We start from the raw sequence: 26,707 nt of genomic DNA, 5'->3' as shown, positions 1-26,707 counted from the left end.
AATGTGGGAATGAGTAAACAAATGTAAAAGTGTATCTGTAAACTGAGATTGTAAAGATAAACTGATGTTAATGCCAAAGACAAATCATCATACTATATATATTATAAAGTATATGGTTTATATTGGGCCACATAAAAAGATGATTATTTATCCAGATGATTATTATTATTTATCCAGACTCTCTCTTGTGAGAGTAAAGGCATATTAAACTGTGTAAATAGGCAATAATTCTCTTTGAGAGATAGTTTTAAATTATATAAACTATCTAAAAGTTTTGATGGACAAGTATTAAACTGAGATATGATAGGGTGAAGTGCATAGTGCAGCCAGCAGCAGCTTGATTATTTTTAACATGTAGCCATACTTATCTAGCAATATATGTTTCAAGACGCCAAGTGTTTCCTTCAGAAAAATAATCTGCATACAATGGTCAGTAAAGTTTATATATAGCATTTCCTTATCAACAACCCAACCCTGATGTATTTAATCTCAGGTTAAGGGTGCATCTTAATGATTATCCAGGGTATCAGTCAAAAAGAAAGAATTTAACAAATAAATTGTTGCCAGATTTTACGTTAAATCTGTTTACAGTGATAGTTATTTATAGATAGACTATATATACACCTGTGTTTTATTATTATTCTAAGAGAGGTTGGAAATCTATTGTGTAGGTCTGTCTTCTTACATTTTGAGAAAGACCAAGTGGAAAGATGCTTTATAAAAAAAAAAGAGTATTGTGCTTGTATTTATCCAGAATTTTCCCAATCTGCAGCAGTTGCCTCTCTTAATGTTATTACAAAGAACAAACACAAACAGAGTACATCACACTCATTTATCTAATTTGAGGAAAATTCTAATGAGTTATTTTGTGATCTGTTTGCAGAACAGAGTGTTCTGAAAGTTAACACATGGTGGAGAGAACCTGTAAGCAGAAGGTACAGTATTGTTTGCATTGTAGAAGCTAGAAAGCGCTGACCACTCAAATGGATCGCATGGAACTGCAAAATGTCAACATCAAACTTGATGAGGAGAGCAATAGCGGAGAAAGCATTGAAGACAGCTACACTGATATAATAGATCCAGAAAAGGCTACTATTAGCAGGTATGTACTTAAACAAAAAGGGCTTTATGTTCAGACTAAAAAGAGGTAATCAAAGACTAACAGATGCACCAGGCTTTCACTTATGGCATCCTGAAATTAAATTCAGATTAGGTCACATATTAAAACTAGTCTGATTGTTTAGTGGCTATTCCCCAAATCACAAAATCACTGCACTCTTTGACATGATTATCGCCGTGGGTAGAATAGCTGAGATATTCCAGGTCAATAGTGAGATGCATTGGTAAAATCTGTGCTGAGATTTGCCAGCACTGACTCTCCAGTTCATGACTCTGAACACAAGCTGTCCAATATCATAAACACTCAATTCTCATAATACCTGTATATTTATAAAGGCAATTGCAGGGTTCTTTGACACCTAGATACATGTAATTACTAAGTTTTAGCACATTGTTTTCACTCAGAATTGTTTGTTTGCAATTTACATGATCAGAGGTCTCTTAGTTTTAAAATATGTAGTCTTCAAACTAATTTCAAGACAAAGCAATGGCCTTTTAAACATGCAATTTCAATTTGAAAGTTTTATACAGAGAAGCAGTTTATTTCTTCTTTTACTTTACTCATTAATAGAAAAATTTCTGGAGAATGACTCCGTTAAGACCAAGAAATCAAATAGAAATCTAATGATTCTCTGAGCTAAAGTTAATATTGACTGTTAAGAAGCATCACAATTTTAAGTCCTGCTTTACTGAGGCAAAACTTCAGTAAAAATCAATAGGAACCGGAGGGTTCTGAGCAACACTGAAAATCAGGCCGCGTCATTAAGTGCCTAAATATGGAGTTAGGAGCATAACTTTGGGAACCCACATTTGAAAATCCTGGCCATTGCTCTTAGATGATACACATGGCTCCAGAATTCAATTTAACTCTTAAAATAATATGATATTTCTTCACTGCCCCTAAACACAGCCATGAGCCAAAGTTCAGGTCTGGATCCAAACTTGGGCAAATAGGGGAGATCTAGGATTTCACATTGATCCTCTGTAAAGATAAGGTTTACCTGGAAAGTCAACTCAAATATTCCCCAGATGTGTTTGGATCCTGTAGTTCCATTTAGGTTCATATCAATATCTTCCATTTTAAGGCCCTGGTCTTGCAATTAAATCTGCTAGTGTTGATCCCTGCACCTCCAGAATGCTCTAGGGGTTCCATGCTAGCAGATCTGAGTACAGGATCGAGGTCTAAAGACAAATAATACATAAGAGTTCAGATATGGTACATAAAGCACTGAGTGACCAGTAGTTAGAATTATCACATTGTGGTGCAGTAGGCCTTTTTGTTGGTGGGAAGTGGTTTTATTGTATATCAGTAAATAATAGCAATTCTTCCGGGGCGGAGTTAACAGTGATAGGGTTCACAGAAATGTGTTTTGAGGAGGGATTAGAAATGGAGAGGTGGATACTTGGTATACAGGGCTTCTGAGGTAAAGGGTAAGGGGTAGCCTGCAAGAATGTAAATAAAATTAACAGGATGTGTGATATTGGGAAGGAAAATGCTGCTAAGGAAGGCAACACTGTTGACAGAATTTGGGAGGTGTATTCAACGCTACAAATCTGCAATGTATCGTTTAGACTTTTTTAAAACTAAACAAAGTTCGTAGGTCCAATCCTGAGTGTCTCATTCAGTTTTAATGCAGTGCTTCCTTCAGTAAAACTCCCATTGACATCTGTGGGAGTTTTGCTAGAGGTAACACTGAATAAAACTGAGTAAGGAGTTTTGAATACAGGGCCTGACTGATGCAGTTGGAGTCTTTCCATTGATTCCAGTGAGCATTGAATTGGACCCTTAGTCTCTTGTGTGTAGTAAACTTTATTTATTGTTTTCTTATTTTGCTATTTCTTTGTGTTCAGTCAATTTGCTAACGATGATGCAGAAAATCAGAAGTTCCTTCCAAATGGATTTCTGGGCAAAAAGAAATTGGCAGACTATCAGGAGGAATATGTAAGTTTATTATTAGTTTTTAAGTACTGTAGTAGAAACAGGAATATTGGAAAGTAGGGACAATCTACATGAGTCTCTTTGCAAATGTAAACAATGTTACTGCAAAGCTCACCAAAGAATCTTACCAGCATATTCTGTTTATTCCTGCCTTAGTAGAGTGGTTACAATTTGGCTGCCTGGATCATTTAAAGTATGAAGTCATAGCTCTACTCTGACTATAAACATGGCATCACAAGGTTCTACATGGATTGTGTCTCAATGATTGCTAGATAAAATATGCTCTGTTTACCTGTAAACAGGCATTTTCTTTCCAACTACCAGCAAACTCACTCTAGCATCTAATAATTAAGTTGGGGTCTTTCTTCCCTGCTAGCCCCAATAGTAAAGGTTCCTTTGATTAAATGCTGCCCACAATAATTCTGTGCCAGCCCATTGTTCCAGTTACACCTATTAGCTTTACATTGACTTACACAGGTGTTACTGAGGGTAATGTTTGGCCCACAGAATATCTATTACTGCTAATGGTAGAGAAGCTTGAATTTTAAATCCCATGTTCAAGCTTTCAGGTAGTTAGAAAAAAATCTTGTAACCTGTAAACGAAACAAATAAACATGCACCCAGCAGTTCCAGTTTTAGTCACATTTCAGTTTACAGCCAGACTTTAATGTGATCAGTTTAAAACAGTGGGGCCAGATGTGATCTTATTTACACCAGATCACAAACCGGCCTGGCCCACCAGGGGCTTTCCCTGACGGGCCGCGTGCCAAAGGTTGCCGATCCCTGTCCTAGATGAATACCCTAATTACTGGTCTAAAAGCTGGAGAGGGAGGTCCCAGCTGTTCGTGTGAACTCACTCGAGGGGCCTGATCCCAGATCAATCCCTGAACATGACTTATCCAGGCAATGCTTATCTTTCCCTGCTTTGTGAATCATTCTGGGAGACAGGCACTGGACAGCTAGAGGAGGCCGCAGTGCAAATGCCCAAAGACAGAAAGACAGGTGACTCAGGAACTTTTACTGGAGCAACATGGGTGCCAAGGGAGTTCATTGGGAGCTTTGTGAATCACAGTGGAGCCTAAAACTGGGTTTTAGGTGGCTAAACCCAGACTTAGGTGCCTAAATCTGGGGTTTAGCCACCTAAATACTTTTGTGACTCTAGGCCCATGTTTTTACAGGATCAGGACCTTATATTGTAAACTTTTGGGGGCAGGATTGTTTCTTCGTGTGGGTTCCTTCATGTGGGTTTGTGGTCTATAAAACAACCTGAACCCTACTATAGTATAAACATTTAATAACAATTCCAAGTCATTCACTGCACAGTGAAGTTACTCCACTGGTGTAAATGAGAATACAGCCCAAAGAGCTAGTTTTTTTCCATTTTTATATATTGGTGTTTTTCTTTATTCAGGCCTGTTATGACCAAAAAAGATGACATTTATGGTTTTTAGTGACACGGGGTAACTGTAGTCATTGATGGCAGTTTTATTTTGATCGGTTGTTAGTATGGACATAACTCTACACCCCATTTGGACCAAAAAAAGCTATTGTGTTGATGCTGCAAACACATACTACCGTGACAGTACTTGAAGTGAAGGGAGTTCTCATAATAGTACTATTCTTGTAAGCCCTCTGAGGTAGCTAGGGACCCTAGGCACTCTGGTAATACAAGTAATAAATGGTAAGTACTAGTTCTGTAGTAAAAAATGTTGGTAGGATCAGGCAGTGTAGTAAGACAACATCCATAGTACTCAACAGAACAGAAGAAGGGAAAGTCAGCAACTTGAAAAAGCACAGTTTTACACTGCACTCATTAAGCCACAACTTAACTACCATGTTTGTTGTTGTTTTCAATAGAATCCAGGAACTACTTCCTTTGGAATGTCAGCATTTAACCTGAGCAATGCCATCATGGGGAGTGGCATCTTAGGGCTGTCATATGCCATGGCCAACACAGGAATTATACTTTTTGTGTAAGTATTCAAAAAGTGGGGAGAATATAATTAGCGAGCTAGCATCAGTGTTTCTGTGATTAGAGAAAAATGCTTAAGTGAAGAACAACATTTTATAGATAAAGAGATTTTTAAGGTCTCCAGTAATGAAAACAGTTTAACAGTATTGCAAGAATCTGTCTAATGATGATAAACCACCCTAATTTCAGCTGTGTTTTGTATTAGATTCATTGCTGGGAATTTATACTGTCCAGTCAAAAACCAAATTGGAAGGACAGTGTACTTCTTTCTCCTAAAATAACAACAGCATTCCCACTATTTCAATACAGGCAATTCCACACAAGCAGTAAAGTATACATTTATTTATATGTTTATAATTATAACTTTGTAGAGATGGAGGAAGAATACTTTGTGCCCATATAACTCTAGCCCTGAAACAGAAAGTGGGGGCTTAATGCAAATATGGCTACAGATTTACCAACATTTAATGTCAGCCACTCTCTCTAAAGTCTGTCTGTACCACTGAAGACAGAAATGGCATGTCGCTGACATACGGTATGTACACAGCATATGCTTTGATAGACACCAACAGACATCCCCGGCTACCCCTATCAGGTTGAGAGACAACATTTAAAAGTTGTCCCACTTTAGTAAGTGGCTTTAGTTTTATAATCTGGTTGTTTATGTGGGCCTTAATGTTAATCCTCCTTTGTTTAGTAGAAAGCCTAGAATGCAGTGTGGGTGATTGCTTTACATTACTGGAAAAAAGTAAACCTTCAGATCAGCTTGCAGAGTTTTCTCTGTGTGATTCCTCTTGACTTTTGAAAGTTGTGTAACAAAAACTCTGCAGCAGGCTCTGAAACTGTATACTTAGGTCCCAAGAGAGAATGGCATCTCCTATTTTTGGATGCAGAGTTTTTGCCTGAAATTAATTATGAGTGCAGATGCTACCACTTTGACGGCTAACTACCTGACAGCACCTGCAAATCAGGTAGTTAAATGTCTTAGTGAGAGCATTTGCTCCCACAGAAATGGAAACTGGTTTTAAAAGGGAGTGCTCTAGAGCCAAGAAACTTTGAAAGGCTTTTTAAAAAAACTCTTTAGAGTTCAAAAACTCTTCTTCCTTAGGGTGTTCAGTAATAACCAACCTGGCTATGAAGTATCTCTATTCCATTGTATATTAGCCATGGCTAAAAAAATTCTACTACATCTTCTAAATCCTAACTGCTAGGGTTCCGCACATTCAAAACTATGGCTAATGAATCTTAAATTTAACATAACCACTATCATGAGCCAGTCATGTTAGCTTTGGCAGAAATAAAAATTGTCACCCTTAGACTGGGATAATGTTTAAATAGTGCCATCTAATAATAAACAAACATAAACCCCTTTCTCCACCCAGCAGCTCACTTTCTGTCCTATCATAGTTTCATACTTTGGGAATGAGAACATTCTCCCTTCTTGTGGGGGAGAGTCTCATTTAAAAGCAGACAAGTTTGTGGAGGATATCCTTACTTCAGTGTCAGGCATCTACTTGCTATACATGATCCTGTACTTATAGATTGTGACTTTAGCTTTCAAAAGGATTGAAAAATTCCATTTGCCAAATGAAAACTGCTGTACTAATCCTAATTCAGGTTATATTTACTGTCACTAATGTATTGTTCAGAGATGGCCCGAATGCTCCCTTTCAGTGAGATTTTCCACAGGAGGGGAGAAAGGTTCCTAAAGTTCAGAAAGTTTAACCCTGTAGCACCCTCCCTGCATTCTCCCCACATAGGGGGATGGTTTGCAGCTGCATGGAGGGGACAGGGGATGTGGCCTGGAAATTCCACAGCTCTACAAAATCCACAAGAAACTCAGGTCCCAACGCCACACGGATCCTAAGGACCTGCATGGTGGACCATCACCTTTACACTGACCCCAGTCCCTCTTTCCTCTTGTACTATAGCTAATTCAGGAGCCTTGCTATCGTTCAATTCCTTATGTACCTTTCTGCATGGGTAGAAGGCCATGGATTGGTACCTTAATGCTGCAATGATCAGCATTAACTCCCGTGTGGATTTTTCACCAAAATCTTCTGGTTAATAGGGGAGTAGCTACATAGAGTACCCCAGAATATCTCCCCCAAAATATGTACAACTCAGTCATGCAGTGATTATAGGAGCTTTTCACAGGCTGAAGGCAAGGTGGTGAGCAGTATGCTGCCCAGAATATAGTGACTCATAGACTTTAAGGCCAGAAGGGACCATCATGATCATCTAGTCTGACCTCCTGCACACTGCAGGCTACAGAACCTCACCCACCCACTCCTGTAATAAACCCATAATCTTGGCTGAGTGACTGAAGTTCTCAAATGATCATTTCAAGAGAATCCACCATTTACACTAGTTTAAACCTGCAAGTGACCCATGCACAATGCTGCAGAAGAAGATGAAAAACCCCAAGATCTCTTCCAATCAGACCCAGGGGGAAATTCCTTCCAGACCCCAAATATGGCGATCGGTTAGACCCTGACCATGTGGGCAAGACCCACTAGAACGACACCTGGGAAAGAATTCTCTGTAGTAACTCAGAGCCCTCCCCATCTAGTGTCCCATCACCAGTTGTTGGAGATATTTGCTGGGTAGATATTTGCCCTGAAAAAGTTACATAAAGCATTAGTTTCTTGCATCAGTAGTTCTCAAAATACCAGCCATTGAAATCATGTAGAATTGAAATAGTATGTGGAGGAAGCTTGAGGGTAGTCAGAATTATATGAATTCAAGAATCAGTATGTCACAGTCTGCCCGCCAGGGTTAGAAGCTAGTGCTGTATGCTTTCAGAAAGCAAGATTTCCAATGTCATACAGTGGTCTTTGCTATCCCTGATCATTACATGAGATCTCTCTATATATCTATAGTGTCAAATATGAGCTCCTAAGCTCAGGCTCCATGGTTCTTAGGCAGCCAAATGCTCTGATTTTCAAACATAGGGGGTAGCCAACAGCTCCCATTGAAGTTGTTATGGTTTTTCAGATGGTTCAGAGGTGCTGGGTAAGGAGAGAGGGTTAAGTTACATGTCGGTAAATGGGTGGGAGTCTAAGGCCCTGGATTCTGGAAGGTCCGATTACACGGAGTCCAGTTAACTTCACTGGGGCTCTATGTGGGTGCAGGAATCTGCCTTTGGGGGACAATGCAGAATCGGAGCCTCAGTGAATCTAAGTAAGTCTCTAGAGGCAAGCTAAGATGGTGTAACATGCATGTTCAGGTTGCCAGAGGATGTATGAATAAATTACAGCCTAAGCTTACCTCTGCCTTATTATGGCCAATGACTCCAGTACTCAAACTGGTTTTGGGACAATGTACATGTTAAACTGATGGAGAGCAACTCAATATATGTTCTGTTAAGTCAATTTATTATTTCTATTGTCAGCTTCAAGATTCTAATTTCTGTTATTCCTTACAGAATCCTACTGCTCAGTATAGCAATATTATCACTCTATTCAGTTCACCTTTTACTGAAGACCTCAAAAGAAGGAGGTATGAGGACACTGTTGGTTAACTGAATGTTCATGTTGCATGCACATATTTCTCCTTTAAATGTGTTTAACAATGTGCATTTTTACAGCCCACCATGTTTTCTCTTTGCATCTAGGCTCCCTAATATATGAAAATCTAGGTGAAAAGGCATTTGGATGGCCTGGAAAATATGGTGCTTTTGTTTCGATTACAATGCAGAATATTGGTGGTAAGGGCAAAATGTTCTTATAAACAAATATTTTAAAGCTTAATATTTTTCTCCATAATGAAAATAAACACTGGTCTCCCTTGGTAGCACATGTCCTCAGGCTGATGTGGATGCCATCATGGATTGAGCACAGTGGAGTATATGGTTCCCAGTGATGTGCATAGCAAAAAAAGGCAGACACATTACTTTTCACAGTAACAGAAAAAAATAGGAGAAAGGTGCTCAGCAATTGATTTTCCAGCTCAATTATCTCTTGATGCCACATTTTATTTTGGGCCTGATCCTGTGAGATGTTGAGCACCCTCAGCTCCCACTCCCTAAGAGCTTGATCCTGCAACCATCATTCACACAAGTAGACTTTACTCACATGAGACATCCCATTACATGCATAACAGTCCCAAGTTATTTCCCATGTGAGTAAAAGTTGCAGGATTGGGCCTTAGCTCACTGGAAATGAAATGGAAATGTGTATGGTCTCGGTGTTTTAAAACTTTGTACTGTTTTGAAACCTCTATAATCTGGCTGCCAATCACAATCAGCCATCCAAAGCAAAAGAATCTTGTTAATTGTATAGCAATTTAATAATAATTGTACTAAAATAGTAGCCATTCACAACAGAGAGAATTGCACAATCAGTCCTTCTCTTCTGACTGGCTACTATGACTCTTCAAAGACCCCATCTATGAGTGCATAACAAACATCCGTGTCTCAGCTTCTGTCCTTCCCTAGTGAAGCCCAGATATCAAATACAGTTTAACTAGACAAGGAATTATACTTAGTTGATGAGAGAGGAATGTAACACAGGGAAAACAAAGGTTAAGTAGGTTGACAGTTTGGGAAGAGGGGGGCCAGAAGTTGAGGCAGCCAAGTTTATTATGAGTAATGGATGGAGAGTTCTGAGGAAAATAGGCCATCAGAGCAGCAGGATTTACAATAACAAACAAAGAGATGGGGTAAGAATGTATATTTCAGCATAACAGCAACTCGAGTGCACTGTTAATTCAATAATAACTACACCTCTACCCCGATATAATACTGTCCTTGGGAGCCAAAAAATCCTACCGCGTTATAGGTGAAACCGCGTTATATCGAACTTGCTTTGATCTGCCGGAGTGCGCAGCCCTGCCCCCCTGGAGCGCTGCTTTACCGCGTTATATCCGAATTCATGTTATATCAGGTCGTGTTATATTGGGGGGAGGGATAGCTCAGTGGTTTGAGCATTGGCCTGCTAAACCCAAGGTTGTGAGTTCAATCCTTGAGGGGGCCATTTAGGGAACGGGGGTAAAAAATCTGTCTGGGGATTGGTCCTGCTTTGAGCAGGGGGTTGGACTAGATGACCTCCTGAGGTCCCTTCCAACCCTGATATTCTATGATTCTGTGATTCTATATTCTAAGGCTGAAAGCTACTTTTAGTTCAGAATATGGCTCTTACCGTATTAATAGGGAGCACTGTCAAGTTATCATCTGTTTATTCGCACTGCCAATTATGGTACATAAATGGTGATTTGAGCGCCAAAATACAGAACTGCCTAGGTACCATAACTTAGACACCCAATTCTGAAAACGGGACTCTGTAGTTCATTTCATCTACATGTTCATATAGTTAAGCAAGTTTGACTAAAATCAATGTATATATTGCATTTTCAAAATAATATATAGTTTGTCGTTTCTCTTATTTTTTTAAAGAATGTTAATAGTAATGACCCTGCATTGGAACTATATTATTCTACTTTACTTAGCTGATGTGTTTGTTTTTTCAGCAATGTCAAGCTACCTCTTTATTATTAAATATGAACTTCCTGAAGTAATCCGAGCATTTCTGCATCTTGAAGAGAATTCTGGGTATGTTTGTTTTGCACGACCTATGACTTGAACGAAAATATTCTAGTTAACCTTGGCAGAAATGATTAATATTGGTTTGATTTGTTTTTTTCCCCTCTTTAGAGAATGGTACCTGAATGGTAACTACCTCGTTATACTTGTGTCAGTTGGAATTATTCTTCCACTTTCCCTTCTAAAAAATTTAGGTAAAACTATTTCCTTACTTAAAATATATTATTTTGTTTCTTATCTTGATTAGTCATCTGAATTTATGTGTGGTTTAACTGCATGTTTATTTTTTTATTCTTTCTTTGAAGGTTACCTTGGTTATACAAGTGGATTTTCACTTACCTGCATGGTTTTCTTTCTCACTGTGGTATGTGACTATATGAAATATATCACTAGCTATAACCAAAAGTAGGAAATACAGAATCTGTAAATAATTAAGAAACTTTAGATGTCTTCTCTGTACTTATTTATTATTACTAGCGTTTAGAGGCCAGCCTGGTCAAAACCCTATAGTGCTAGGCACTGTATATGACAGTCGTTGTCCCAAAGAGCTTACAGTCTAAAAAGCAAAACATAACAGGGAGCTGAGACAAAAAGCAAGGTGGAGGCAGAGTAACAAAACTAATAGGATATGCTCAATTCCTAGCCAAGCAGGGGCAGTAATCACAACTTGCCACCTTAAAACATTAAGTTTTCAGCCACTAATGTTTTCAGTCAAGGGTGTAAATAGAAGCCACCTTTTCAAAGCTATAGACTTGTGTTGACATTTTCCATTCTTATTGTAGGTAATCTACAAGAAATCCCAAATACCTTGCCCTCTCCCTGTCCTGGAAAATAGTGTTGGAAACTGGACCTACAACAACAACTCAGTTCCGATGCACTTAGTGATGTTACCAAATGAGTCTGTTAATTCTAGAGTGAATTTCATGATGGACAATACACCTGGGCACACCACGGGTTTTGAGGAGGCAAAAGACACCCTACACACAAGTGGAGTGGAATATGAAGCCCATAGTAATAGTGATGACATGTGCGAACCCAAATATTTTGTGTTTAACTCACAGGTAAGGGAGATTCCATAGAATCTGTCTATAGCCATTAACTCCACAACTAAACTGCTGCCAAACACGATAAATTCAGATGATTCAGTAGTGAATACTCATATTAAACACCTTTGTTTTTCAGACTGCCTATACAATACCCATCCTGGCATTTGCATTCGTATGCCACCCTGAGGTGCTACCAATATACAGTGAACTTAAAGAGTAAGGCTCTTAACTTTACTTTTAAAAACAATTGTCACACACTTCCATAGTTAACCCAGTAGCAATCATCAGATCATAAAAAAGCAGATATTGGTGATAAAACATACATCAGGATTACTGACCTGAGGTTTACCTTTGTCAGTACTTACCTTAAGAGACCATAAATCTTGGTATTCCTTGAAATGAAGTGAAATTTTATGAAATATCAATCACCAGAAATATTTGGAAACATTTCTATTATGGTAGTGAATTCAAGTGTTGCAGAACACCAAAAACATCTTCATGAGTGAGGCTCCAGTCCTGCACCTGTATCTGTCAGTGCTCACCTTTACATCTCCCGGAGTCCCATTGACTCTAGGTGGGTGCAAAGATCTGCCCTGCAGGATCTGGCTGTAGGAATAAGGACTGTATCATGTAGCAAAGATTTTTCTCATGCGGTCTGATTGAATTCTCATTAGTCAGTAATTATTTCTTCCAAATTTATGCTACAGCCAATCAGATGCAGTAATTTATCACACGTGTCCATGCTAGCCAGTTTACATTACTCCATATCTTAGCATTGTTGAGTTCTGAGGAAGTAAACTTATGGATGCTTAATGCCCATTTCCGGCCAATCCTAATTCAGGACTTTCTTGTAAAAATATTTAACTGATGTGCATTTTAAAGAAGAATTGACCTTGCCTATTCTTCTGTCGGTCCCTGATCCTCAGTGTAGCTCTGCATTGACACAAGTGTGCGTTCATGCAAATCTGATGGTAGGCTTGGGGCCTAGAGTTAGGAACAATGCTTTTATATTTTAGTACCGACATTTTTACTTAAAAAACCTCAGCCTGAAGTTGATGTTATATAAATATGTAGTTATAATACATTTAAATTTTAACACTATCAAGTTAGCAATTGAATATAAAACCTTAATATATACAAATCGTTCCTAGCTGTTCTGTACAGTGTGATACTGGGGTTTGAAACAGTGGGCTTTGAAACTCACTTGAGTTTGTTATAACACTGATTTAGGTTTAGTTGCTTTGAATTCACTAACTAGTGACAATGTTAGCAGAATACAGCTTGGACTGTTAGTTCACTAGAAGATACATACAATATAGACTTTATTTACACTGTTATTCTTCCCTTCTTACCCAGCCGGTCACGAAAGAGGATGCAAAATGTTTCAAACATCTCCATTGCTGGAATGCTGATCATGTATCTGCTTGCTGCTCTCTTTGGTTATCTTACCTTCTACGGTGAGTCAGTGAGTCAAAGCCATATTCTCTGTAGAAGTTTCTCTCTTCTTTTAGAGGTTATCAGTACCTGCTGGTGAGAATGAACAGCTGTGTGTGTCATGACTGCATGCATTCAGTAAACAAGATGCTGTAGATGTCACACTTTCCCAGGGCCGCCCAGAGGATTTAGGGGGCATGGGGCAAAGCAATTTCGGGGGCCCCTTCCATAAAAAAAAGTTGCAATACTATAGAATACTATATTCTCATGGGGGCCCCTGCGGGGCCCGGGGCCTGGGGCAAATTGCCCCACTTGCCCCCCCTCTGGGCGGCCCTGCACTTTCCACATGACCAAAGGAAGCCAAGCTGGCGATACTCAGCAGGTTTTCACAAAACAATGGAGCACTTCTGTCTCTAGCTCTTACACCACTGCTACACCACTGTTGCAGCTTCACCTTTCCTGAAAACATGTGCAATACATGCTAGTGTACAAAAGGCCATAGGGAGGGACTACCTAGTATAACTTAGTCTGTAGACATAGTAGACCATATGTTACTGCTGCTGCTGCACTCAGCTTAAACTTGCACTGCTTTTTACTTTATTAGTTCCTCCATTATGACATGGAAGCATATGGCACAGAACAGTTAGTGCTGCACATAATTACTGCACGTGGAATATTTTCAAAACACAAGTGTCCACTGTCCCTTTTAGAGAAGCAGTTTAGTTCAGTGGCTAGGGTGCCAGACTGAAAGCCAGGAGTTCTACACACTTTGGGGAAGTCAGTTTGCCTCTCTGTGCCTCAGTTTCCCCATCTGAGGTTTATATAGCACATTTTGTAAAGTAATTTGAGATCCTTGGATGAGATGCATTATATAAATGCTGAATGTTATTACTATCAATATTTCTACCACAAAGGGACTGATGTTGAGCAAAACTGCATTTTTTGTGTCTAATCAGTAACATGTGTCTGACCACAACTGCAGGGACACATCCTCTTTCATCTTGCTAAGTTATAAAATCTTAGTTTTGAAAATATAGATTGTGCCTGAATGAGCTTAAGCCTGTTTTCATTTTCTTTTGTAGGAGAAGTTGAAGATGAATTACTTCATACATACACCAAAGTGTACACCTTCGACACCCCTCTTCTGCTGGTTCGCCTGGCAGTGCTCGTAGCGGTCACCTTGACTGTGCCCATAGTCCTTTTCCCTGTAAGTAAATACAGCTTCTGAAGATTAAATCTGGGCAGCCTATACACATGGACTGTAATTATCTATTTTTACATTAATTTTGTCATACTTTAACATTTAAGAGAACTAAGCCCTGGGATTTTGTGACATTTTCTGTTTTCTCATTTATATTTCACCTGAGACAAACAGCTGCACTTTGGGTAACTCGGAGTACTGAACATTTAAAAACTGAAGCATATCAAAGCCAAAGGATTATTGCCAAGTATATCTATGGTCTCCTGTGTACTGTATTTAACAAGATTAGCAAAATTAGGCTGGCGTGTTAGTGATTCTGAGCAACTTCTTGGGACAAACATTCGTAATAAAAAATAACAATAGAAAGTGAGCACTGTACACTTTGTATTCTGTGTTGTAATTGAAATCAGGATATTTGAAAATGTAGAAAAAAATCCAAAAATATTTATAATAAACTTAAATTAGTATTCTATTATTGTTTAACAGTGCGATTAAAACTGTGATTAATCACAATTAAAATTTTTTTTAGTTAATTGCTCGAGTTAACTGCGATTAATCGACAGCCCTACTTTTTATGCTCATATTTGAAGTAGTGGATGTACTAGCTTCTGGGACGTCAATGCAGTCAGCCATACAGAACCAAATCCAACACTGTTATTGATCGAGCTCCGACTATCTGCATCACAGGCTACATCCTCACTACAGGGGGGGGTCGATTTAAGATACGCCAATTCAGCTACGCGAATAGCGTAGCTGAATTCGACGTATCAGATCCAACTTACCCTGTTGTGAGGACGGCGGCAAAATCGACTGCCGCGGCTCCCAGTCGACGGCGCTTACTCCCACCTCCGCTGGTGGAGTAAGCGCGTCGATTCGGGGATCGATTGTCGCGTCCTGACGAGACGCGATAAGTCGATCCCCGAGAGATCGATTTCTACCCGCCGATTCAGGCGGGTAGTGTAGACCTAGCCACATGCTCTAGCAGCTCCTGTGCAGCTGACTGATCCTCTCAGCAGTTCTGGGTTTCTCAGGGTACTGCTGCATGATGGCCTTTGCATTACAGCAAGGTTACATTTTGAATCATAAGTCCTGAATGTGTATTGTTTACAGACATACTGATGTGTATTTAAAAGCAATGATAACTGCTCAAGTAATAGAATATATGCCCTTAGAAATATCTTTGAGAGGTTACGGTGTAACCCCAGTATAAAACACACACAAAGTGATCTGCTCAGCTAGCTTGGATTGAGTCCTGAAGCTGTGGTGTAAATATCACTTTTGTTTTCACAGTTAAACTATTAACCATGGTGATCATTTTGCAGTTGAAAATAGGCTAAAAGGCAACACCGTTTTGATTACCGCATAAAAAAATCCACATCTGCCAGATTTTTATCAAATAAAGTTTTAGCAATTAGATATCACGGTCATAAAGTGCTCTATTAATGCAACTCCAAAGACGCAGTGTCAGATATTCTAAAGCCAGTGTACTGAGTGATTCTATATGGCCAGTCTAGCCAGCTCAGCATTATTGAAGTATTACTTCAGATGAGCAGTGTAGAATGAATCATGAAATTTAGACCAACAATTAGTTTTTCTCTACATTTTTAATTTCGAGAACAATATTTGTAACTTTAATTATTTGAAGTATTTGGCATTTTTATTCTTTTACAAAAAATTATACTTCAAATATCAGAGTTTTTAAATTTACCTTTGTATGGCATTAATGATCAATGAAACTTAAATACAGGTTTAATTTCAAGTGGAACCACATGCCAGATATAACATACTGGAAACGTCACAAGTAGAGAGAAAGAAACTAGTGCTTTAGCTGGTATAAATCAGCATGAGGGCCTGGCCTAGAATTTTTAAAGCAGTTCAATATTAAATTCAAAATCTATTATTTTAAACCCACTTATCTCTTCACAACACTTAGACCTGAAACTCTAAAATGCAGATCTCTCAATATTTTTTTAAATGTAAAGACTCCAAGTCTGACAGAAAATCATACTCCTATTGAATTACCCAACTAGTTCAGAATCAGCTATTATTTTAAAAGATGGGAATGATTTGGAGCATATGTTTTTTAAAAGTATATGAACATACACTGTTCTGCTTCCACCCTGAGGATCTCTCCACCGCTTTGCAATATTGCAGTGTAACACTATCTGCTGTTGCCAAATGGATTTGCTGTTGACCTTTTACCTACTTATCTCTGCTTGTACAAAAGCATAGAAACTATGTTCAAATCTGTGAAGTCACAATAAGCAAAGAGAATGTGCTCTCTATACGTCTTATAAATACAGTTTTGAATGTTATAATCCTCATAGCTGTTTATTTTTTATTTTGTTATATATTTTAAAATGGAAATAAATTACAGCTTGATCTTGGTACCACTGAAGTAAGCGGTAAACCTCCCACAGAATTCAGTGGAATCAGGTTCAGGTCTAAAATAACTCATCTGATTATATTTCATACATACATACATACATTTTTCCTCTGCTAGTTAGTATTTGTTATGGGGTTCTTTGTATTTTCCTGATACCAGCACCTTTTAGTGGAAGAGATTTTTTTTCTCCCTAATTTTTACACCCTATTTACTTGTCTTCTACCCGGTAAATATTTGAGCTTCTGTAATAAACTGTGAACCCAAGCCTCAAACTACATCTGTGTGGTAAAAGAGATTGCATTAAGGGAAGAAAATGAATTAAAATATATTTCTTTGTTTAAAATTCCTCACTGGAAAACTAGCACAGATCTTAAAGGAGCAATGAGTTGCAAAATCCACTATCTTCTGCTTTTATTTTTCCTGTTACAGATCCGCTCATCAGTCACCGCATTGTTGTTTCCCAAAAGGCCATTCAGTTGGATAAGGCATTTCCTGATCGCAGCAGTAATTCTTGCATTTACTAACACACTTGTAATTTTTGTGCCTGCTATTAAAGACATCTTTGGATTTATTGGTAAGTTTCATGAATATTTTCAGTTTATGATGTTAATCTGTATCAAAACAAAATGTCTCACTTTCATATATTGGAAGTGAATTTTGTCTCATTTACAATGCAGTAGCTTCAGTGCACTTATTCCTGATTTTGCACTGGAAGGGTTAAAAGAAAAAAAAGAGACTGAAAATGACTCATCCAAGCTAAATGGTACCAGACTTTAGTTGGCAGCCTGTGTAAGTCACAGAGAACAAAAAATGTCAACAAGTTTCACTTCAAATTTTGAGAGTTAAGAAACTCCACCATCTATAGAACTGGTCAAGATGTATTGAATTTCCAAATTTGGATTAAAAAAAAGAATTAGGAAAAAGATTTCTCTCCCTGACCCCCCAACACACACACACGTGTTTTCTGTCAGTTTGAAAGTGTTGGTTGAGGAGTCAGGAGTTCCAAATACTCCTGGAGGAAGTTTCCCCTGCATTTATAGTACTGGTCTCCTTTTCATTTTTTGTTTTTTACCCACTCCTGGTCTGTAAAGAAGGTCTATGTCACTCAGCAGAATTGCCAACATAGTTTATAGTCTCTTTTTTATTATATTATTGGTTAGAAAACTTTCTACTCTGAATAATCTTACTATGCAATGAAAATAAATATGAATAATTGTATAGTAAGTTAAACCACAGTGGATAGAACCTTGCCAGTGATTAAAAGAACAGCTTTCCTGTCCAGAGTTTGGGAACTGTTACTCACTGAAATAATCTGAATTGAACTATCAGATGGAATTCATAGCACAAACCCACAGTTTACTGTAATCTTTTTAAAAGAGTATGACTTTTTGTAATTTTCAAAGGCAGAAATATGTTGACTTAGGGAAATACCACAAAACTGCTATATTGTTGATAATTTATTAGGATAAAGAGAGTGTCTTTTAGTTGTTCCAAAAAGCAAAGGAGGAAAACATGACAGTCCAAAGTGACTGGCCTCTCTCTGATATGCAGCTCATTTTTGAAGTCAGATAGTTATAGGAAAAAAGCAGATGATGCCCCTCAAAGAAATAATAACACTGCTATACCCTATCCTTTGCTCCCAAATGGGATACTTTTTTCAGTCTGAAGGGTGAACATGTAAAAAAGTTATGACTAACTGAAAACATGGTGTTATAATGAACACCCTTGCACAATCTGAACTATATCTGAGCCTGTAGCTAGCATTCCAGGTATACTTTCTTTTCTGTAAAATGCTGTACATGTTTACATATTAACCAGAACTCAATTATGGTTTCTGTTCCAGGTGCATCGGCTGCCACAATGTTGATTTTCATTCTTCCTGCTGCCTTCTATCTACGGCTTGTCAAGAAAGAACCCTTGAGGTCACCCCAGAAGATTGGGGTGAGTAAAGTAGGGGGAATTACAAGAGGAGGGTTTTTTTGTTTTATTTTGTTACAATTAGCGGTTGTTTCACATTGATTGTTGCAATTATGAGCCCAAATTGGCTTCATTAGAATTAATAAGCAGTACAAGGTCTGTGGGATTTTGCCCTATATTATGAGCTGCAACACTGGATCTTACACAAGGGAAGGAGCTGACTAGTAGATGGTTCTAAAGTCCCTCAAAAGAGCAGTGGAATCCTACGGTCCTTGACTAGCATTCAGGACATTAGTGCTCTTGAGAAATGCCAGGCTTGTCTACACAGGGGGGTTAAACCAGATTAAGAAAAATTAATCCGGTTTGAAAATGCTTGTGTACACAAGACACACTTCATTGTAGGTAGGCTTGGAAGGATTAGATCAGGGGTGGCCAACCTGAGCCTGGGAAAGGGCCAGAATTTACCAATGTACATTGCCAAAGAGCCAGAGTAATACATCAGCAGCCCCTACATCAGCTCCCCACCCTCCAGCCACCAGAGCCTCCCGCCCGCCAGCAGCCCCACCAATCAGCACCTCCCACTCACTCCCCATGCCTCCCACCCGCCGCAGTCATTTGTTTCGCGTGCGCAAGCTCAGGGGAAGGGGTAGGGACCTTGGGGGAAGGGGTGGCGTGGGGGCAGAGCAGGGGGTTGAGCAGTGAGCACTCTCTGGACATTGGAAAGTTAGTGTCTTTAGCTCCAGCCTAGGAGTCAGCACCTATGCAAGGAGTCGCATATTAACCTCTGAAGAGCTACATGTGGCTCCGGAGCCACAGGTTGGCCTCCCCTGGATTAGATTCTTAATTGGTAAATGCCAGTAAACATCAATTTCACCATACACACACACAAACCACTATACACAAAAATCTCCATCAATAATAACTGAAATTTACAGATAGTTAAAGTCAGAAAAACGTCACCTAAGAACTTATTAGCATTTGATTTAAAGATATTTGCTCTGTATATTTTGACAATTTGTGTTTTAATGGTTATAAAGCTTTAACTTTTTGAATCTCAACGTCTACCATCATTACGTAACTGTTGTCTGACACCCTTCCATTGTGTGATTCCCCCATAATTTCCCACAACTGTGAAAATTTAAATGGACAAAAATCAAATAACGATTAAAAATAAACTGATATAATCCATCAAAACTATAAAAAAAAATAAAAATTGAATTCTGCCACGCCTAATTATAACACACTAAATCCGCATTGATTGCAAACTGTGGAGTCCTCCTTCAAAGTGAACTGAGTTCAATGCAAATCAGATTAGTTCAGTCCATTGTTCATGTGCACGCAATGCTGCTATCTCACACTGCTTTGTGGGCAACTATTACTGAGCTGTCTGTCTACCTGTGTGCCCCCACCTGCTCTGGTGTCAAGTTAATTGGATGTCCTCCCCGTTTAAAAACTGGATTGGGGTCAGAATTTGCCCATTTGATGCTGGATGGTAGTACATCAGCATTGCTGCGATATTACTTCAGAAGCCCTACCACATGTCTCAGACAGCCACTTGGAGCTGTGCTGAGCTGTTTGCCATCTGGAGAGAAGCATTGGTCAGTGCAGCAAGCTCTTGTGGCTAGCCACAGCCACCAGAATAGAGATCTTTTTGTGGAGATTGCTAAGAAGATGTCCACGAGGAGTCACTACTGGGGATGCTGACCAGTGCAGGATAAAGAGAAAACAGCTCTGGAGAATGTACAAAATATATTAACAAAAGATGAAATCCTATCGAAGTCAATGGCAAAATTCCCATTGACTTCAATAGGGCTGAGATTTCACCCTTAGGGTATGCCTACACAGCAGGAAAAAGAAAAGATGTAGTCTTAACTTGAGTTAAAATGGCAGTGAAGACATAGCAACTTTTAACTCAGGTTAGCAACCCCAGGCTTCTCTATTGGCTTTACCTCGAGTTGCGAATCCGAGTTAAAAGCCAAGTTGTCTTGTCATCACTGCTATTTTAATCCAAGTTAAGAACACTTTTTTTTTTGCAGTGTTTGCATACCCTGTATTATTTTAAAAATAGAGGGCTCACGTATTGCTCCCAATCTGGGCATAGTGCTTCTATTCATATTCTTGAGAGTCTAATGCACGGGCTGAAGGCAATGTGTAGCCCACAATGTTACCCACATTGCAATGCAAATACCTGCAACATGGTTAGTGAAGAAGCAGCCTTTGGCTGCTGGAATCCTGGCTGGGCTGGGGTAGAACTAGCCATTATAAATGAAATTATTTTAGTTTGGCTTTAGATGAGCATCATAAAATTAGAACAGAACAAGATTTATCACTGCAGCATCTGCTCCAGAGTGGCAAATAATGAAGCATGCAAACCTTGACTAGATTATAATCTGTATATGCAGGAGTCTGTCTCTGACCTTTTACGCTAGAAGAAATGATCAATGTAGGCATAAGGAGGACTGGTAGGACTGTACAAGGGACCCTGTACCAATGCTATTTGTGTTAAAACTGCATCTGTCTATTCATAGCATAGTGGAAGTTACCTTTGTAAACTGGTACAGGCATCTGTTTGAGAAACATTAAATGGACAATCATTTTGTGATGGGCTAAATGGCAATGTGTGGCTGAATTAACATTTGTTTTAAACCACATGTAAAAGGCATTTACTCATTTCAAACAGTCCCTAGTTAACATCTAGACATAACACACAACTGCCACATACTTTAGAACAAGTGACAGTCTCCCTCAGAAGTAGTCAGCAGTGGACTAGGAGGGAGATTACACGTCACAGTTAACAGGGATATTGTAACACTGATTAATAGAGGTATTTAAGATCCTGATTGAGGTAGGTTAGTAAATATACAGGAGACATGGCCTATATATCCGCAGCAGGTATCCATATCATGCTAGGCTCTAGCCAGTGATATCAATGTCTTCTTTTCCTGAACACGAACATCTATAATTTCTTTAAACAAATATCTTTTGGGAAAGTATAGATTGAAAATTAATCAGAAAAGATTTTGATAATATATACATAAATATAATTATTTGAAATATTTAACATGGAAAAAGTTTCATTTATACATATTAATAGATAAAAAGAATAAACATTTCAATAACTACATTACTACGTAAGATATATTTTTGCAGATTTTTGGAGCGAAGTTGTGTCTATTCACCGGTGTTTCTCTTTGTGTCTGAAACATTCAGAATTTATCATCCTGCACTTAGATTGAATACAATGTTAATTTTTGTGGCAGGAGTTGGAATGTCCTAAGATTATGCTCATTAAAGGTCCCAATTCAGAATTTGAGAATGTAAGTCCCATTGAAGTCACTGGGACTTAACCACATCATTAAATTTAAGCACGTACGTAAGTGCTGTCCTGAATAGGGATGGACTGAAGCACATTCACAAGTGCTTTCCTGAATCAAGGCATAAGGGCTTAATACTAAAAGCTGTTCTTGGTATCAGACCATGTGTGGCCATTTTTAAAGGTAAAACAAAACCAGACGATACATAAATCATATTAGTGTTCATACTAATGAAGCAAGTAAATACTAGCAAGTGGTTGTTTAGGGCCCATTCTGCAAAGCCTTGCTCACATATGGTGACATTCACCCCTGTGCAGAGGCACTTAAATTGTGAACTAGCTTCATGCTGGCCCTCTGCACAGGAGTAACTTTCACCAGGTAGGTTCACCGAGGGACTATCAAAGATTGCTCATGCAAGTAGAACTTCATAGGTTCAGGCCCCTAGTCGGAGACAGATATAGAAAATGATTCCAGTAGAATTATTCTGTGACTTAACATATTTTCAATATTGATATGTTTTTTTTCCCCAATTGCAGGCTCTGATATTTCTTATAGTTGGCATAATCTTTATGCTCGGAAGCATGATTCTAATTGCATTGGACTGGATTTACCACTCTTCAAGTTCCAAACATCACTAACCTGTGCAGCCGTGAAAGTACGTCTCAGACAGAAAATGCTTGGATACCATGCTCCAAAAGACTCTTGACACCTAGATGGGAGTGTTATTCCTAGCTAATAATTGCAAGATTCCAAAGACTGTGACTAGTAATGCCACTAGAACCCTATGGAATACTAAATCATCCTTCTTTCAAGGGATAGTTATTTATACTTTAAAAACCTGTGCTGAACATTTCTATACAGGTTATAATAAAATGCGTGTTGTGAATTTTTTCCCAAAAGCACAATAAGAGTAACTGTGCATATAGTCTTCAAAAATCGATTCCCCCCCCCATTATTTTGATAACTACAGTTCCTAGAGTATTGGAAAACAAAGCAGTGTCCAAAAAATCAGCTAGTGCCTTTTTATAACTGAAATACATGGATATGGCTTAAAAGCAGGGCAGAATGTAAGAGAAAGGGCCGGAACTACCTAAGTGGTCTGAAATCTAAGTATCATTGATCTTTCAAGTCAGGAAGATGACAACTTTGACCAACCAGTCAACAAAGCTGAATGTTAAATTTGTTGTTACCTGTACTGTCAGTCATCAGGTGTGTTACAGCTGTTAAACCCTCATTCAAAATAAAGCAAGAAAACATGCCAACATGGGCCCCAGTCCTACAATCAGATCTGAGTGAGCGGACTCCTGCACGGATGTGACTGCCCTCTGAGGCAGGGTTTCACCTGCATAGATTCTGTTGCAGGGCTGGGGCCTGTATTTAAATAAGACTTCTACATAGCTATTGTTCTGTTATTATATATATCTGTGCTGGGAGCTGCAGGTGGTTCTGGTGTGGGGTTTGGGTTTTTTTGTAAACAGGTGTGAATTTAGGTCACTGAACAAGTTGTATTCTGTCTATAAACTCGTCTTCCATTATAACTCAGAGATTTAAGGAGACCACAAGGCATGTGAAAGCACACCACCCAGTATTGTTTGATACATTTTTATTTGATGTGTTCAGTGCAGGAAACTGTGATTTACTATATATATATTTATGTATATATTCTTTTTCTCTACCTATCAGAATGTTAACGTATGGTACATTATTTTTGATTTTTTTATATGTGTAGTTCTTTGTTTTTATAGCCACAAACTTTATACTATTTTGAAGAAAACAGATTGGGTTGTTGGGTCTGTAAAAAGTTCATTTTTATGTATCAGTGCTTGACAAATACCTGTGAAAGCCCAAGCTGTTACCTGTGTAACAAGACACTCTGATGTTTACTACAATATCATCTTATAAAAAAATTGCAAGAATACAGGCCCCTCTTCTCCTAAGAATTGTCTATATATGCTATACAATTCTGTATTTTTGCCCTAGATTACAAAACTAGGTAGTTTCTACTGTTAATATATTTTAGCTTGCATATGTATGCGTTAGCATTAAGTCAACATATACAATTAAGCTATATAATTCAATACAAAGGAAAAGGTATTAATTCAAAAGCAAGTTTATCATTCTAGGCAGTTGAGCAAAACAAAGAGAAGTTACATATTACATGGGTGGTTAGTTAGCACTCACTAGCCTAGGGGCTCTGGCTGTTTACTTAATGACATGTGGGGTAAGTTCTGATCTAATTTAGAGCACACGCTTTCTCCATTCTCACCAGTGCAAATCAAGTCAGTGGAATCAGATTAGATCGACACAAAATGTGACTGAGTGGAGAATCAGGCCCACTGATTTCAGTGGGATTACACAAGTTAGGCTACAATTCAGCCAATTGTTTAAATTTGAAAATTAAAAACTATGGTGTATTCAGCCGTGTATTAATTAGTAAAGCCATGCAGAGTTATGGTTTGTCTAACTAACCTATTTAGTTTGATATAGAATTGACTGTGTCTGTTACTGTTTGTGTGTACACACACAGAGCTATTAATGTCTCAAAGAAATGGTCCCAATTGAGTTATATCTTTTTGTGTACTATTTTATTCTTATATAAAAGTACTGTAACCTTGGTATCCTGGAGCACATTTCTAGGTATGTATTCATTATTAAGAAAAAAATGCAATATTATTTTGGTTAGGATCTTTAAGGGGATTAATACAAACAAGGGAGTGCATTGCACTGATACAGAACATCTTTAACATCAGTGTCTGATGCTGTAATCCTTTCACACACACAAAATTCCCATTGACATCAGTCAAAATTATGCATGTAGAAGGACTACAGCATTGAATTATAATTGTGTTTTGGTTTTGGAGGGACTGCTCATCGAGGACTTGGAAATGCATTCAGATATTTGATAATTATTTAATCTAACTCTCCTGACATAGAACTGCAGTAAAGATACAACCAGAAAAACTATAGGGAAATAGTGCAATCTGCCGCCTTTTCACTGCATGACAGTATTTGGTTTCACATGAAAAATGAGTGGTTAACTTGAACCTGCCATAACTGTGTTCAGAAACAGTTTTCAGATTCATTATAAAATGTCAAACATTAAAGCTACAGCATATTTCCCACTATATGCAGAGTTAGCTGCCACACATATTGCGGGATAGGCAATAGTATTATATACTAATTTATTTAGCACCTCTTGGGGATGACTGACGTTGAATTTTCTTGTTCATTTTGTAATATTTAGGCCTTGGGAGGATTTTTATTACAAAAATGTATACTGATGCATAATAAATTAACTTTTCAAAAAGACTGCTGATTTTTTTTAAGTTGGTATGTTCTGGTTTGTTTGTTTTTAAATGAGGCAAGGAGCAAAGCTAGAAGCAGCACTCTCTAGTGGTTAGAGCAGCCGCCTGGAAGTCAGGAAACTTGGGGTCTATTCCTAATTCTTCCACTGTGCTGCCAGGTGACCTTGGGGAAGTCATTTAACTTCGCTATTTATCAGTTTCCTCCATATGTAAAATAAGGATAATACTTAGCAACTGTTGATACGTGCTTTGAGATATTTGGATGAAAGGCACCATATAAGTGTACAGTATTATTTTAACAAAATCACAGGCCATGCTTTTCAAAAAAGAGTAGTGATTTTGACTAATTATTTTGGGTGCCCAATTGAGACTCCTTAAAGGGGCCTGATTTTGGGAAGCTTAACACTTTCTGAAAATGAGGCTTCTTTCAGGTGTTTCACATTGGGCACCCCAAATCACTAATCATTTTTTAAAATCTTGGGCATATGTTTAATTTAAGCTTTGTGCCGCTAATAGTATACAAAAATATTTATGACTTTATTGGCCTTTGGGATGCACATACAAGGTTGATCATTTATTTACTTTCTCTGCTTAGTTAACCCAATGGATTGTGTGACTGAACATCCAATGCAGTAGCATAACCATGCCGCCTACCGTGACTTGTCCCCTTGTGGAATGTATGGAGACTGAAACAAAATAATTTTTCCTTGAACTACCAGCTCAAGCTGTTATCCAATAATAAATAATAATTAAAATACCCTTCTCACATTAAAAGCCTCTATTCCTCTTCTTTTATATCAGGCTTTAGGAAAATTTTGCCTTCTACTCTTGTTTGCAGCACTCTGGCTGCTACTGCCCTTTCCTTCCTCTGCATCCCCCATAGAGAATATTACTGCCTTGCCTAGTGGATCACTGTGTGATTATACATTAATATCAGGCTGGGGATATGTGTCACTCAGCTATAGATGTTGTCTACCTTCACCACATCTAGGAAATTGCTCTGACTGCTGATTTTGCTTCTTGCACATGCTTTATTTATCCATCTCTCTTAAGTGCTCACGGAGCTCAAAAATAAAAGTCAGACTCTGATTATCCAGATGGAATCAGGAATGGAATCAGGAACTAGACAGATGACCTCGTGTGATTAATAACATTGGGTGATATTGCTTCTTTTTGAATAGAATGAAGCTTACGGATCATCTAAATTCAGAGAATCAAGGCTTGAATACAACTTTTTAAAAGTTAATGGGCTATTCATATTAAATAAAGATTACTCTAGTGGATAGAAATCAGCCAGGCTTGCTGCCATACCTGCAGTATTTCCCAGCATTACAAACTCTGGTGGTCAGACCGATTTGCACTTTGGGGCATCACTAAAACTTTAAAAATTCAGCCCTCGGGAGATTTATATCTCCACATATATTTCAAACCAGAAAGGCAGCAAACAGTGCCACCTCCTTCATAAAATAGCTTCTTCACAGTCCCCACTTTTGCATCTGTTCATAGATCTGTGCAGTTTCTACACTGCAAAG

At 38.4% G+C, this 26,707-nt stretch overlaps 1 protein-coding gene across 1 annotated transcript; it reads left to right on the top strand.

Moving 5' to 3' along the window:
- The first annotated feature begins 967 nt into the window (after window positions 1-967).
- SLC38A4 (solute carrier family 38 member 4) lies at window positions 968-22,508 on the top strand. The gene is made up of 15 exons (XM_065406398.1): window positions 968-1,102; window positions 2,971-3,061; window positions 4,916-5,031; window positions 8,458-8,531; window positions 8,647-8,739; window positions 10,500-10,581; window positions 10,684-10,766; window positions 10,878-10,936; window positions 11,355-11,633; window positions 11,755-11,834; window positions 12,975-13,075; window positions 14,135-14,259; window positions 17,069-17,213; window positions 18,483-18,580; window positions 22,407-22,508. Exons 1-15 carry the CDS (start codon window positions 984-986, stop codon window positions 22,506-22,508), a joined length of 1,647 nt encoding a protein of 548 aa, XP_065262470.1. The 5' UTR covers window positions 968-983.
- The last annotated feature ends 4,199 nt before the right edge of the window (window positions 22,509-26,707 follow it).

This window comes from Emys orbicularis, chromosome 1 (genome assembly GCF_028017835.1).
Source record: "Emys orbicularis isolate rEmyOrb1 chromosome 1, rEmyOrb1.hap1, whole genome shotgun sequence".
NCBI classification, from domain to species: domain Eukaryota; kingdom Metazoa; phylum Chordata; order Testudines; family Emydidae; genus Emys; species Emys orbicularis.
This window is presented reverse-complemented; position numbering and strand designations above follow the sequence as displayed.